This window comes from Carcharodon carcharias, chromosome 17, assembly GCF_017639515.1.
Source record: "Carcharodon carcharias isolate sCarCar2 chromosome 17, sCarCar2.pri, whole genome shotgun sequence".
NCBI classification, from domain to species: domain Eukaryota; kingdom Metazoa; phylum Chordata; class Chondrichthyes; order Lamniformes; family Lamnidae; genus Carcharodon; species Carcharodon carcharias.
Genome location: NC_054483.1, coordinates 67,305,737 through 67,322,985, shown reverse-complemented (window position 1 = coordinate 67,322,985; position 17,249 = coordinate 67,305,737). Strand labels below are relative to the sequence as shown.

Here is a 17,249-nt window from a genome sequence, read left to right as displayed (position 1 = left end):
GAGTCCATCATCTATTCTTCCATGTACTGTTTGTCAGTCTTCCAACAAATCATTTTTCTTGTAAAACTTACCTATAAATTGTAATCTAAGAGTTAATCCCTCTTCCGTCTCCAAGTCACCAACACCCTGTTCTGAAAATACTATACTTCTCATCTTTTTCCTGGTAATGACAAAGGCTTCCTCTGGGATAACGAAGTAACACATGTCCAAATCGCTACCTCATTTTTCCACTGCTCATGGGATTCAGATGCCAAAAAAAACTGTGGATAATCAAAGCTTAAGAATATGCTTTGGGCCTCAGGCATGTGCCTGGAGGTGCCAGGAGATGTATATTTTTGTTTCTTCAGAATATCCAAAAATTCTTTATTCAACTTCCAATCACCAGAGCCTGCTGTTTATTCTCTACCATGTTAAAGTCACTGTTCATACATTGAGGAAAGGATGAATCTGAAGCCAGTCTTTTCCTTAATCCAGGTTATTCACAAGACCACAGAGTACAGACGCAGACTTCCTTGTTCCTCTCCAACACTTGGTGTAAACTGATTTTTATACACTTGGAATAATTCCCTAATCTTTTCCCAATTGGTGGCAGCTGCTCTCAATTACAAACTAAAGAATGCACTCCATTGTAGCGTGATTACAACATTAACACGAACCCCCATAATGACCACTTGACCCCCATCCACTACTGATGGCTCGACATCCGCACCCCGCCCCCCCCCAACCACTGATCACTAGACCCCTCCCTCAACCAACCAAGCCTGCCCCAACCAACTGACCCTCTCCCATCCCAATCCTACCCACTTACCTTACAAGCTTACCTTCTCTCTGGCTTCTCAAAGTGGCTGGATCTTTAACTTAACTGCTTTACAGCAGCTAGTGCTGTAAAAAAGGGAGTGTGGCTTCCTTACCTCTGACCCACCTGCCCTCGACACAAGACCTCGGGCACCCGCTGCATTACACTGTTCTCACCTGCCCTGAGTTGGAAGGTCAGGCAAGAAAGGAGCAGCTGGATTTCAAGATATAAAAAACTAGGAGCAGAGTGGCAATCCAACTCTGATTGCCACTCCATGGATGTTACAGACTGTTGTTTTTCAAACTGGACCAAGTTTTATAGTGGATTAACTTTGTTGACAGAGTTATAGAGAAGAGAAAACTTTGCTGAATGACAGCATTATGATATTTTTATGAGCTTTTTTTTCTGTGATCTGTTTTGTCATTGTTTATTTATGCAAGATAAAGAGGTGTCAAGTGCTTATAGCTTCTGTTATTGACACTTTGTAGGTCTGGTTGATTGAGGCTTTTATAGCAATAGCAGTTTGTTTATTGAAAGAAAATTATGAATGGGTGTTTTTAAGCTGTTTCACACATGCCATTATTACTATAGGGTTCATTGGTTCTGTACAGACTGTACACTGGGTGAATGGGCTTGAAAGTGCCATGTGTGAGCATGGAGGTATGAGGGTCCATTGGTGTAGATGGAGGTGCATGAGTTGACATGGAGGGGTCATGGGTAAGACCTTTGATCTTGCCTTTAAAAAGGTACCCAACTCCAGATTATGGTTCATGACTCCTCGGAGGGGCCGTGAACAACGAGCATCAAGAAGCTAGCCCGGCTCAACGAAAATTGCAGGGGGCTAGAAGGTACCTACCCACACAATGGAGTCAGCCAGGTTGGGAGTGCAGGATGCAGGCTTGCTGCCCGCACCTTTATTCCGTGCCACCAAACTTTGGAGGTGCTGGAATGGTGGTAGGAATCCTGGAATTGGGACCCATCCACAATTTTAAATGGCTCCTGAATCCTTACGACTGTGCAAAAATCCAGTTCATAACCTCTGGCTTTTTCGTTCGATGCTATACTCACCAGCCTACTGTCCCTTCCAGTCAAGGATCCAGCGTGCCCAAATCCTGCCAGGGTTGTGATGTTCCACTAGACTTCCATTAGAATTACAGCAGGATTCTGCTGGAATAGCTAAGTAATTTCAGAACATAATCTTTTATTTAAATTAACTCCAAATGTTTAAATAACATCTGCCGATATTTGACCTACATACATATTAGAGCAACCGGGTCAGACTTACAAGAAAATAAATTTGTAGGTCTGCAAATAAATTGTGGAGCGATGTAGTGGCTGGGATTTCTGCCCTTGCCCTCACCAGCTCACTAAGATTTAGCTATTATTAAACTGGAAATCACAGGCTGGCGATGGCAGAAGCAGAAAACCCCAGTCAGTAAGTCTGTCAACATCGGCAAAGTTAAGAGAGAGGTTAATGTTTTGGGTGTTGACCCTTCATCAGAACTCTAATGTGCACTAGTAAGTGACGAGCATTACTAGTCTGCAACAAAATCTGATGCAGTGTGGGGTTATTTTAACAGCCAATATTCTCTTGTATTTAATATATATAAATTATAAAATCTATTCATGGTCTAGTGTCTTGGCTTTAATCAGCTGCTTTGTTTAAGTTCTTGGCCAGATAAACATACTTCACAATTTACAATTTCCTCACGATCTCCTGCGGTTACAAATCCATCTGCTGTCTAAAACTAATTTCCCCTCAAGACCTCCATTATATTAAATATCAGCAGCTCAGTCTGTTTAAAAAGCATAAAATACAGGTGTTTTCCACTGTGCCCAGATCATTTCCATTATTGGTGTTAAAATAATTTCTCCTTGGATCCTTGGCTTAATTTACATTCGATTGTTCTGAAATTACCATTAATGGTGCTACCTGATCTCTTTTGCTTTTAGTAAGTCTCTGGATTTTTCTAAATTGACATTTTTCCAAATTACAGTACATTTCATCTCAACTGTTGATTGACTTAGACTCTTAAATATACAATTTTTGTTTTAAAATTACCATCTAAAGCACGAGGCGTACAAACATTTTTTATCTAAAACTTTTAAAGTAGATAAAGAAAATATGAAAATGATTTATTATTGGTCCATTATCTGTCAGCAGCTATAGGGAACATTCTGATTCTTCAGCATCTTTGATGTGAAGACAGACATTTTTTGTTTGTGTTTAATATCAGGACATTTGCAAAGCAATTTCAGCAGAAAGCTGAGGGGAGACAAAGAAAATAACAGAACTTAAACTAAGAAACATATATGTAGTTTTAAACCTAAGTAGTATAGTTAAACCTAAGTAGTATAGTTAAAATAAAAAGACATTAAAGCCTGAAATTGCAAGGTATGCCAACAGCATGAGTCTGGAAATTGCCCATATGCTTGATTACCCACACTTCGGATTTTGCAGCAAAGAAACTGGCCAGCTTTCTAGAGGCTCCCCCACAGGCCAGCACAAGACTTATTACAACCTCAAAGTAATTTAATTAGCTTGTGCCAAATGTCACATTCTACTACCGAGCCCTGGCCCTGATAGTCAATCTGTTGATATGTAACGATACAGGTGCATGACTAATCCACATTCCTGATTTTTTTTTTATTATTCATTCACAGGATGTGGGTATTGCTGGCCAGGCCAGCATATATTTCCCATACCTAATTGCCCTTGAGAAGGTGGTGGTGCCTTGAACCGCTGCAGTCCATGTGGTGCAGATACACCCACAGTGCTGTTAGGAAGGGAGATCCAGGAATTTGAGCCAGCGACAATAAAGAAACAGCCTCATATTTCCAAGTCAGAATGTTGTGTGGTTTGGAGGGGAACTTGAAGGTGGTGGTGTTCCCATGCATCTGCTGCCTTTGTCCTTCTAGGTGGCAGAGGACACAGGTTTGGAAGATACTGTCGAAGCAACCTTGGTAAGTTGCTACAGTGCATCTTGTAGATGGCACACACTGTTGCTCCTGTGCATTGGTGGTGGAGGGAGTGAATGTCAAAGGAGGATTGGGTGCCAGTCAAGCAGGCTGCTTTGCCCTGCATGGTGTAAAACTTCTTGAGTGTTGCTGGGGCTGCATTCATCCCAGCAAGTGGAAAGCATTCCGTCACACCCCGACTTGTGCCTTGTAGAGGGTGAGCAGACTTTCTGGGAGTCAGAAGGTCAGTTACTCAAAGCAGAATTCCTAGCTTCTGACCTGCTCTTGTAGCAGTATCTATATGGCCGGTCTACTTAAGTTTCTGGTCAATGGTAACTCCAAAGATGTTAATGGTGGGAATTAGTTATGGTAATGCCATTAAACATCAAGGGAAGATGGTTAGATTCTCTGTTGTTAGAGATAGTCATTGTCTGACACTTGTGTGACATGAATGTTACTTGCAACTTATCAGCCCAAACCTGAAGGCTGTCCACCTCCTGTTGCATGTGGACATGGACTCTTTTAATATCTGAGGAGTTGTGAATGGTATTGAACACTGTGCAATCACCAGCAAATGTTCCTATTTCTGACCTTATAACAGAGGGAAGGTCATTGATGAAACAGCTGAAGATGGTTGGGAATAAGTTGCTACCTTGAGGAACTCCTGCAGTGATATCCCAAGATGATTGGCCTCCAACAACCGCAACCAGGGATCTCCCTTCCTAACAGCAGCTACACCACATGGAGGAGCTTGGCCTAAATAGCCAAGTGGTTATGGTACTGGACTTGTAACTCAAAGATCAAGAGTTCAAATCTCACAATGGCAAAACTATGAAACAATGTAACTTCATCTGAAAAACAGATGGAAAAGTGTTTGTACTCGAAAGAGTTACACCACATGGACTGCAGTAGTTCAAGAAGACACTATCACTTTTTTAAGGGCGATTAAGGATGGCCAACAAATGCTGGCCTTATCAGCAGTGCCAACATCCCTTGAATGAATGATAAAAGAAATCAACTTTCTGTGGTGAATTTAGTTTATATCTATCAAATACAACAACATAAAGCCAATCCTCTACACTGGTGAGACCAAGCAGAGACTGGGTGACTGTTTTGCAGCACACCTCTGTTCAATCCACAGACAGAGTTTCCTGTCACTTGTCATTTCAATTCTTTACCTTGCTCCCACTCTGAACTTTCCGCCCTTGGCCTGCTACAGTGTTGCAGTGAAGCTCAAAGGAAGCTCAAGGAACAGCACCTCACCTTTCATTTTGGCAATCTAAAACCTCCTGGACCCAACATTGAGTCCAACAATTTTAGATCATAACCTCTGACTCCATTTTTTTTCTGTTGGTTGATTTTTTTCTCAATTCTTCCTTTAGTTTGCATTCAGACAACTGCTATCTAACTATTCACACCTCATCTAGACAAAACATTTCTTTCTTTACCCATTACCTTTCCCTTTGGCTTTAATACCATGAAACCTTATGTCATTTAATATCATTGACCTTCCATTCTATCACAGACCTTCTCTTTCATTTTGCTGTAAAAAACACCCGTAATCAAAGGTTTTTGTCTTGCATTTATCAGGACAATTCACAAGAATACCAAATGTAAAGGGAACAACAATTTATATTGCAAGAGAAGAGAGTACAGATTGTTTGGCAAGTGGACTCTGATTGGTAGAGGTATTACAATGGAGAATGCACCAGTTAACTGATGACACACAGTCAAGCTTTGTTTAAATTCAAACCAGCAGGTTGACTCTGTTTGATCAAGGCATTGCCTGGGGATTGAACCAGAGAATGACTGTCGCCTATTTTGTTTAGTTGAAAAAGGTGCAATGTGTGTACATGTTCTTTCTGTCTGCAAAGGGCAAGGCCCTGTGTATTAATATATGGAGCTTCTGGCATGCATAAGTGAGCCACACTGCGAGCCCAACCAATCTTAAATTGGTTGTCAGTGTAATTATTAGTACACTCAGGATTGTTTAGCAAATGTTGTCTAATTGTGAAAACACATCTAATGTTGGACACTATGTTTTGAGTTTTGCAAGCATGAGCTGGCTGGGTACAGACAGTACCTTGCCTGTTGTGAACAACCAAAGCGACATGCGGTTTGATACGATCCGCTAATCTTTTGGACATACAGCCTACATACCTAGCATCACACCTGCACTGAAATTCATATTCCCACATTATTCATTTGTGTGATGGGCAGAATGTAATTTTGGCTTGACAGCAGCATCCTGTTATTGGTGAACACCACTTGTTAACACAACTACTGCATTATAGCAGTGTGAAATGGCTGGCTTCACCCGTTGCTCAAAATTTTGAGATAGATTACCCTTCTAGGGCAATCTAATGTACGCTGGGCACTTTTCGGGACCAAAAGAGGCAGCCTAGGTCCATTCATGAGTTTGTACAATATACAACGAGCAATGATCTAATCAGGGTAGCCATTATCTCGCAGCATGGCTTCGATACGCCCTATTTCAGCATCAAGCTTGCACGGTGAGCAAATGGCTTAGGCCCTATTTACAAGGTTGCCAATAAGGCCAATCTTATGATGCGTGGAACTGTGGGAATCCCAATGCATATATTGACTAGTGAAGGTAGGCTGGTCGTAGAGAACCCCCTGGCAGATTTCCGAACTAGCACGTGAAGGAAAGGGAGCTTAGGTGAGAGCATTTTCTGGTCGTTCCCCAAGACAATACCTTGACCAATCAGAGTCAACCTGCCTGGTTTGAATTTAAACAAAGCTTGGCAGTTAACTGTCAGTCATCAGTTAACTGGTGCATTCTCCATTGCAATGCCGCTACCAATCCAAGTTCATTTGCCTACCAATTAGCACTTCAGCTAATAAATGTATTTATTGTAAATGTATATAATATACATAATGAATAAACAGCATTTATAATTTGATTCCGTTTGTAATATTAACTGTTTTTAACATTCACTGTTCACATTTCATTACAATTTTGTATGAATACCATAGCAGTAGAGTAGGACTAATAAGGAATAAGTGTTCAAATTTGGTGTCATGAATAATTCACTGGGACATAGAATTACAGAATCATAGGATAGAATCTTATCAGCTCCATGAGGTGCATCGGGTCTTCTATCTTATACATTCCCATCTCCGGGCGATCTTGCCAGAGGTGGAGTGATACAGGCATCAGCTACCTGTCCAACAATTATGGATAGCTCATTATAAGCAATTAAGTGCCTACTTAGGAGCCTGCTTTAATTCCCAGCAAACTTGCAGCCCTGCCCAACCACACCCCACACACACACACACAAAACCCCCCCCACCACAACTCCTAGCTGCAGACACCAGCGGTCTGGAGCTACAGCTGCAGACCATTCTTCTGGAGGTGTCCCCTCCACCATGATGGCCTGGCAGCTGTAGGCATAATTTATTTAACCTATTTTTGAAGCATTCAGAGGGCGTCTCATCTTGAGGTGCTGCAGTGGTCCCCTACATTTCGGGGGGGCTGTCGGCTACCAAGAGATTCAGGCACTCCCATTAGCCCAACTGCTTACGAGACCCATCTGCAGTCCTTAATTGAATGGGACTCTCAGAGACAGTATGTTAATTGCCCACCTTTGGGAAGATCACACAGGAGGGCAGACCACATAAACCATGGGAGTTGAGATATGGGCAACAATGTTTTGAATGAGGTTAAGTTCATGCAGGATGGAAGATGGGAGTTTGGCTAGGATGCAGTGGAATTGGAAATTTTAGAGCTAACAAAGGCATATCTTGCAACCTTCCCACATGGCTTGGGCCCTGCCTGTAGCTGCTACAATACCAGCAGCATTGATGAAGCCCTTCATTGGCTATTTAAGGGCCTCATTTAGCTAAGTGGTGGGAATGCTGACCTCAACCTTGCCTGCCCCTTACTTTATAAAGGGCAGTTAGGAAGGTGACAGGCTCTCCACCTGCACCTTCCTACCTGATTATGCATGCCCCCCCTCCCCCCCAAGGCTCCCAACCTGCTTCCTGGGGGAATTCATTAAATTATGTCCTTTATTTTTCTCTTTTAAACATTTATGTGTCAGAACACTTAAGTCATTTTACTCATTTAATTCTTTTAAATTTTACCATGTAGTCTATCTTTTTCTTATCATCTTTATCTGAGTAATCTATCTAATATATCTTGTCTTCACAGTTATCTACATTCCTCCCATTTGCTCTATACTTCTTCATATCTCCGTACCCCCTCCATAATCCATATGGCCCCTCCATTGCCCGCATGCATCCTCCATATCCCCTCACCTAATATCCACCATGGATACTAGAGCCTGGTAATAAAATGGGAAGTCTTGAAATCCTCATGAAATAAATAAGCAATCATCCATTCAAACTCAACTTTAAAAATTGCTCATAAAGCTGTCCATCAAATATACAGTCACTTTAAACTCAGTTGAAAAACTTACTCCTCTTAAGTGCTCATAAATCTGGCAAAATAAACAGCCATTGAAAACCTCTTCAAAACACATCAATCTTATTATCTGCTCATAAAACTGTCAGTCAAACAAAGCTCTCAGTCCCCTTCACATCTGTGTAAATAACCCTTGCTGAGCAAAACCCATTAGTGGGGCTTGAAACTCAACATTCATAATGGGTTACATTGCGTAACTATATAAACAAGCTTTTCGGAGTTCATTTTTCAAAGGCTCAACAGATGGGCTTTCAATCAAAGAAGTCAGGCATGAATTCATCTTTTGAAAGGCTCAACGATGTCTGGACTTTAAATCAATGCAAAAATAAAAGCACAGGGTCCAAATGACTCATTAATATCTGATCCCGACAGTGTTGAATGCAAAAGAGCACTTTATTCACTGGAGAAAGTACTCCAATGCATCGGAATACTTACCCATACTGGTCAATTTAATGGTTACTTACCTTTTAAAGAGCTCTATGATCAATCACTCATTAAAACATACTTATCATGCAGCACCTAATTATGACATTTGAAGCTGGTAAGACCTTTCAAACTTGTCAAAAGGTTCCCAATCTAACAGGCTTCCCTCATAAACTGACTGACATGACATGTTTCACACAGGCTTCAGGAGCCACCTGCCTCACTGAAGATCTCAAACTCGTAGAAATTCAAAATTGAGGCAGACATTCAAAAGGCTGAACCCGATGTCAGTTTGATTGCGCATTGGTTCGCAATCTCATATGCCACATTTCTCATATGGATCAAAATGGCAACCAGCGGGAATAGGCTGAGGTTTTTAAATTTTTGATCCCCTGCCTCTATTTCTGGCTGCTTGGCACAGGCTGCCCAGTGTTGAGATGGCAAAATCTGGCTCATGGCACTCAAGCTAGTAATTCCATTTATATTTATCACAACCTGTTTATATCTGGAGATTGAGCATCTTTCAAAGAATGCTTAACATCTCATTCCTTTATGTTAACTGTGCAATACTGTTGCTGGTTTGCTTTCAGGCTCAACAAATTTCCAGCAGATTTTACTGCATGTTTAGTGAAGAGCTGAACTTTTTTTGTTTAATGGAACTTTGTTGGCCAAAATAATAGTTTATACAAAACACTTAAAGAAACTTCCTGGCAGCTCCAGGAAGACTAATTCAATGAAACTTAATATATTTGTGCACTTTATATTTGTTATATTTACAGTCTGGATTTAAAAATGAAGACCATAATGTATACAAAATATACTGCATGAAATATGACTATAAGCTTTGCTTCTAAAAATTGAAGTCAAGCAATACCTCATCTACAGAAGACATTATTTGTATATTGACATTGCAACTTTAACTCATTTTTATTTACAATAGCTGCTTTAAATATGGTCTAACACAATCTACTTCTTTTCAGAGTGTCTGTTTTACTACAATGTCTAATTGTTGTCGTGATCCTAATTACGCTACCCAAGATATCATGGATAAAGAAAATGAACTAAAAAATCTATCTGTCCAGATTGCCTTGGAATGGATTAATGAACCACTGAATTCCTTGCTAAAAGGGCTTTTGCCAGCTAACCAGACTCAAGTGGACAAGTTGCTGAGGTATTGCTATAGTTCTTCGAAATCCTTAGTTCTTTCAAACCTCTCTGTTAAAAGTTCTTACATCCACCCTCTACATTATGTTGTGAATATTAAAGCACAATTAGCTATCAGTTTGTTCTTCCTCATCGTGTTACAGGTAGGAGAGAGATAGGCAAACTGGTCTGATTTCCTCTCGCCACCTGTCCGTAAGCAGAGTGTGTGTTGAATTATTTTTAAACTGTGCAGTGACATGTTATCCCAAACCCTCGGTTTGTGTGATCCAATTTACTAATAGACCGCAGCAAACTCGTGTTGTCCCAGAAGGCTAGTTTATTTCACACATAAAACCCAAAAGAGGAGTATTAGCAACCTCACACTACACACACACCCTTGCACACGTGTGCATGTATGCACGCATACCCGCGTACACACACACACACACACACACACGCAGTCTCTCTTTCACACACTCTCACGCACACTCACTCTCACTTTCTCTCTTACCATCACACTCTCTCTTTCACACTCTCACCGTATCTGTCTCTCGGTCACACACTCTCACATTGCTCCCTCTCATTCCCTCTCACTCGCTCTCGCTCACACTCACTCACAGTCTCTCACTTTCTCTCTCTCTCTCACACATACTCACTCTCACCCACATTCTCTCTCTCTCTCCCTCACTCTCACTCTCTCATAAATACACGCTCTCTCTATCGCATACTCTCACTCATCTGCTGCCTCTTTCACATACGTACTCACTATCTCACTCTCTCTCTCACAGTCTCGGTCTCTCACTCTCTCACATTCTTTAACACTCTCCCTCTCTCACACACTTTCTCTCAATCACTATCTCTCTCTCAATCACTATCTCTCTCTCCCTCTCTCTCTCTCTCTCTCTCACACAGTCTCAGTCTCTCACTCTCTCTCACTCACTCTTACTCTCTCATGCACTCACTCTCTCATACTTACTCACTCTCACTCACACATGCTCTCTCTCTACCTCTCCACCTCTATCTCACTCTCTCTATCACCCACATACTCTCATGCACTCACTCTCTCTGTCTCTCATACTTACTCACTCTCACTCACACATGTTCTCTCTCACGCACACTCTCTCTTTCTCTCTCACACTCTCTCTCTCTCTCTCGCTTTCACTCTAATACAGTCTCTCTCTCACACACTCTCACTCATATGATCTCTCTCACACACACACTCTCTATCTCACAGTCTCTGTCTCTCGGTCACACACTCTCACATTGCTCCCTCCCATTCCCTCTTGCTCGTTCCCTCTTGCTCACTCCCTCCCTCTCGATCACTCCCTCCTTCTCGCTCCCTCTCGCTTACATACTCACACACTCTCACTCAAACTCTTTCATGCACTCACTCACTCGCTCTCTCTCACATACTCACTCTCACCCCCATGCTGTCTCTCTCCCTCACTCTCTCATAAACAATCTCTCTCTCGCATACTCTCACTTATATGCTGTCTCTTTCACACACACACACTCTCTATCTCACTCTCTCTCACAATCTTATCTCTCACTCTCACATCACACTCTCACATCTCCCTCTCTCTAGCTCTCATTCTCTCACTCTCTCCCTCAGTCTATCACTCACTCTCTATCTCTCACTTTCTCACAGTCACTGTCCCTCTCTCACTTTCACTCTCTCTTATAGTCACTCTCCCTCTCTCTCTCGCTATCACTCTCTCTCTCTCTCACTCTCACTCTCTCATACACACACTGTCTGTCTCTCTCTTGTAATCTCACTCATATGCTCTCTCTCACACACACTCTATATCCCAGTCTCTCTCTCACAGTCTCTCTCTCTCTCAGTCTCAGTCTCTCACTCTGCCTCTCACTCACAAGTGCTCTCTCACTCACTCTCTCTCACTCTCTCTCACTGTCTCTCACTGTCTCACACACTTTCTCTCACCCACAAACTCACTCTCTCATTCTCTCATGCGCTCACTCTCTTTGTCTCTCATACTTACTCACTCTCACTCACACGTGCTCTCTCTCTCTCTCTCATGCACACACTCTCTCACACTCTCACTCACACTCTCTCTCTCCCTCACTCTCATACACTGTCTCTCCCTCTCTCGCACTCACTGTCTCTCCCTCTCTCGCACTCTGTCTCTCCCTCTCTTGCACTCACTCTCTCTCCCTCTCTAGCACTCACTCTCTCCCTCTCTCGCACACTTAGTCACACTCACTCTCTCTCTTTCTCTTTCACACACTGACTCTCTCTCCCTCTCTGTCTAACTCACTTGCTCTCTCTCTCTCTCTGTCACACACTCTCTGTCTCTCATATGATCTCTCTCACATACACAGACTCTATCTCACTCTTTCTCTCAAAGTCTCTCGGTCACACACTCTCACGTCACCCTCTTGCTCTCTCTCTCTCTCGTCCTCTCTCACCCTCTCTCGTGCTCATTCTCACTCGCTCGCTTGCTCTCTCTCTTTATCTCTCGCACTCTCTCACTCACACGTGCTTTCTCTCTACCGCCACCTCTCTCTCACTCTAACACTCTCACACTCTCTTCCTCACCCGCACACACTCTCTGTCTCTCATACTTACTCACTCTCACTCACATGCGCTCTTTCTCTCTCTCACACTCTCTCTCTCTCACTCTAATACACTCTCTCTCTCACACACTCATTCACACTCTCACTCATATGATCTCTCTCTCACACACACACACTCTATCTCACACACTCTCACTGTCTCTGTCTCTCGGTCACACACACTCACATCGCTCCCTCCCTTTCCCTCTCGCCCGTTCCCTCTTGCTCATTTCCTCTCGCTCCCTCCCTCTCGCTCACTCCCTCCCTCTCGCTCACTCCCTCCCTCTCGCTTACACACTCACACTCTCTCTCACTCAAACTCTCTCACGCACTCACTCACTCTCTCTCACATACTCACTCTCACCCACATGCTCTCTCTCTCTCCCTCACTCTCTCATAAACACTCTCTCTCGCATACTCTCACTCATATGCTCTCTCTTTCACACACGCACTCTCTATCTCATTCTCTCTCACAGTCTCTGTCTCTCACTCTCACACTCTCATATCGCATTCTCACATCTCCCTCTCTCTCGCTCTCATTATCTCACTCTCTCCCTCAGTCTATCTCTCACTCTCTCACAGTTACTGTCCCTCTCTCTCACGCTCACTGTCTCTTACAGTCACTCTCCCTCTCACTCTCGCTATCACTCTCTCTGTCTCTCTCATTCTCTCTCATACACATGCTGTCTGTCTTTCTCTCATAATCTCACTCACATGCTCTCTCTCTCACACACACACTCTATATCCCAGTCTCTCTCTCAGTCTCTCTCTCTCTCTCTCACAGCCTCGGTCTCTCACTCTGCCTCTCACTCACATGTGCTCTCTCTCTCAATCTCTCTCACTGTCTCTCACTATCTCACTCTCTCTCTCACCCACAAACTCTCACTCACACGTGCTCTCTCTCTCTGTCATGCACACACACACTCTCTATCTCACACTGTCTCTTGCTCTCTCTCTCTCACACACTCTCTCTCTCCCTCACTCTCATACACTCTCACTCCCTCTCTTGCACTCACTCTCTTTCCCTCTCTCGCACTCTCTCTCTCTCCCTCTCTCTCACTCTCTCCCTCTCTCGCACACACAGTCACACTCACTCTCTCTCTCTCTTTCACACACTGACTCTCTCTCCCTCTCTGTCTAACTCACTCGCTCTCTCTCTCTGCCACACTCTCTTTCTCTCTCATATGATCTCTTTCACATACACAGACTCTATCTCATACTCTTTCTCTCAAAGTCTCTTGGTCACACACTCTCACGTCACCCTCTTGCTCCCTCTCTCTCTCGTCCCCTCGCACTCTCTCCCGCTCATTCTCTCTCACTCTCTCTCTCTATCTCTCACACTCTCTCACTCACACGTGCTTTCTCTCTACCTCTGCCTCTCTCTCTCACTCTAACACTCTCTCTCACACTCTCTCTCTCACAGTCTCTGTCTCTCAGTCACACACTGTCACATCACTTTCTCGCTCTCTCTCACTCCCTCTCTCGCGCTCTCTCACCTTCTGTCTTGTTCTCTCTTGTGCTCATTCTCCCACACTTCTCACTCTCTCTCTCACTCTCATTCTCTCTCTCACAGTCACTCTCACTATCACTGTCTCTCATACACATACTGTCTGTCTGTCTTTCATAATCTCACTCATATGCTCTCTCTCCCTTACTCTCTACTGCACACTCTCTCTCACTCTGTCCTGCACACTCTCTCTCACTCTCTCTCACACTGTCTTGGTTTCTCACTCTCTCTCACTCTCACACTCTCTCTTTCTGTCACACACACACACACACACTCTCTCACACTCTCTCTCACAAACACACACCTCGCACACTCTCCCTCTCTTTCTCACTCTCTCTCACAAACACATACCTCACACACTTTCTCTCACGCACACTCTCTCTGACACACATCCTCTCTCTCTCTCTCTCTCTCAGAGTCTCGGTCTCTCACTCTGCCTCTCACTTACACGTGCTCTCTCTCTCATTCTCTCTCATTCTCTCTCATTCTCACTCTCTCTCACTGTCTCTCACTGTCTCTCACTATCTCACACTCTCTCTCACCCACAAACTCTCACTCTCTCATTCTCTCATGCACTCCCTCTCCCTGTCTCTCATACTTTCTCACTCACACGTGCTCTCTCTCTCATGCACACACTCTCTCTCTATCTCACACTCTCTCTCTCTCACACTCTCTCTCTCTCTCACACTCTCTCTCTCCCTCACTCTCGTACACTCTCACTCCCTCTCTCGCACCCCCCTCACTCCCTCTCTCGCACTCACTCTTCCTCTCTTGCACTCACTCTCTCTCCCTCTCTCGCACACTGAGTCACACTCAGTCTCTCTCTGTCTTTCTCTTTCACACACTGACTCTCTCTCACAGTCTCTGTCTAACTCACTCGCTCTTCTCTCTCTGTCACACTCTCTCTCATATGATCTCTCTCACATACACAGACTCTATCTCATACTCTTTCTCTCAAAGACTCTCGGTCACACACTCTCACGTCACCCTCTTGCTCCCTCTCTCTCTCTCGCGCTCATTCTCTCTCACACTCTCATGCTTTGTCTCTCTCTCTATCTCTTACACTCACTCACACGTGCTTTCTCTCTACCTCCACCTCTCTCACTCTAACACTCTCTCATGCTCTCTCTCTCACACACACTCTCACTCATATGATCTCTCTCTCTCTCTCTCTCTCTATGTTACACTCTCTCTCTCTCACTCTCACTCACTCTCTCTCTCACTGTCTTGGTTTCTCACTCACTCTCTCTCATTCTCACACTCTCGCTCTCTCTCTCTCCCTTTCTCACAGATACACACACACACATCCTCTCTCTCTCTCTCACTCACACACACACAGACACAGTCTCACACTCTCTCATATCACTGTCTCTCCCCCTCGCACTCACTCTCCGTCCCTCTCACACTCACTCTCCCTCCCTCTCGTTCTCACTCTCCCTCCCTCTTTCACACCCACTCTCTCTCCCTCTCTTCCTCTCTCGCACTCACTCTCTCTCCCTCTCTTGCACTCACTCTCTCTCCCTCTCTCGCGCACTCAGTCACACACAAACTCTCTCTTTTTCTCTTTCACACACTGACTCTCTCTCCCTCTCTGTCTAATTCACTCGCTCGCTCTCTGTCACACTCTCTCTCACACACACAGACTTTATCTCATACTCTTTCTCTCAAAGTCTCTTGGTCACACTCTCACATCACCCTCTTGGTCCCTCTGTCTCTCTCGCCCTCTCTCGCACTCATTCTCTCTCACTGTCTCGCTCACACTCTCTCTCTCTCTCTATCTCTCACACCCTCTCACTCATATGATCTCTCTCTCTCTCTCTATCTTACACTGTCTCTCACAGTCTCTGTTTCTCAGTCATACACTGTCACATCACTCTCTCGCTCTCTCTCACTCTCTCAACTTCTCTCTTGCTCTCTCTTGCGCTCATTCTCCCACACTTCTCACTCTCTCTTTCTCACTCTCATTCCCTCTCTCACCGTCACTCTCCCTCTCTCTCACTCTTATTCTCTCTCTCACAGTCACTCTCACTATCACTCTTTGTCATACACATACTGTCTGTCTGTCTCTTTCTCAATCTCACTCATATGCTCTCTCTCTCCCTCACTCTCTATTGCACACTCTCTCTCTCTCACTCTCTCTCACTCTCTCACTCTCCCGCACTCTCTCTTACTCTCTCTCACTCTCTCACTCTCTCTCACTCTTTCTCTATCTCTCACTCTCTTTCTCACACTGTCTTGGTTTCTCACTTTCTCTCATTCTCACACTCTCGGTCTCTCTTTCAAACATACACACACACTCTCTCTCTCTCTCTCACACTTTCTCTCTTACTTACACACACTCTCTCTCTCATGCACACTCTCTCTCACACACATCCTCTCTCTCTCTCACACACACACATACACACACACAGTCTCACACTCTCACTATCACTCATACACATACTGTCTGTCTGTCCTACTCTCTCTTTCATAATCTCACTCATATGCTCTCTCTCTCCCTCAATCTCTATCGCACACACTGTCTCTCTCTCTTTCAGTCTGTCCCGCACATTCTCTCTCTCACTCTTTCTCACCGTCTTGGTTTCTCACACTCTCGCTCCCTCACACATACACACACACACACACACACACACACACACTTTCTCTCTGTCTCACATCACTCCCTCTCTCTCTCTCTCCCTCTCGCACTCTCCCTCCCTTTCCCTCTCACTCTTCCTTCCTCTTACACTCACTCTCCCTCCCTTTCTCGCACCCACTCTCTCTCAATCTTTCTCACCATCTTGGTTTCTCTCACTCTCGCTCTCTCACACACACACATACACACACACACACACACAACACACATTCTCTCTGTCTCACATCACTCCCTCGCTCTCTCTCCCTCGCACTCTCCTTCTCTCTCCCTCTCACTCTCTCACCCTCTCGCACTCACTCTCCCTCCCTCTCTCGCACCCACTCTCTCTCCCTCTCTCGTAGTAACTCTCTCTCCTTCTCTCGCATTCACTCTCTCTCCCTCTCTCGCACACTCAGTCACATTCACTCTCTCACTTTCTTTCTCACACTGACTCTCTCTTCCACTCTGTCTAACTCACTCGCTCTCTCTCGGTCACACACTCTCATGTCACCCTCTCGCTCCCTCTCTCTCGCCCTCTCTCCCGCTCATTCTTTCTCACTCTCTCGCTCACACTCTCTCTCTCTCTATATCTCACACTCTCTCACTCAAACGTGCTTTCTCTCTATCTCCACCTCTCTCTCTCTCACTCTAACACTCTCTCTCACCCAGACACTCTCACTCTCTCACGCACTCACTCTCTCTGTCTCTCATACTTACTCTCACTCACACACGCTCTCTCTCTCTCTCTCATGCATACACTCTCTCACTCTCTCTCTGTCTCTATCTT

General features: G+C 44.3%; 1 protein-coding gene across 1 annotated transcript in view; it reads left to right on the top strand.

The window, feature by feature from the left end:
- eno4 (enolase 4) overlaps window positions 1–17,249 on the top strand; it is a 545,628-nt gene that overhangs the window by 37,194 nt on the left and 491,185 nt on the right. Inside the window, exon 6 of the mRNA XM_041209277.1 lies at window positions 9,605–9,795. Coding sequence (XP_041065211.1) covers window positions 9,605–9,795 — 191 coding nt within the window. The remainder of the gene's footprint in view (window positions 1–9,604; window positions 9,796–17,249) is intronic.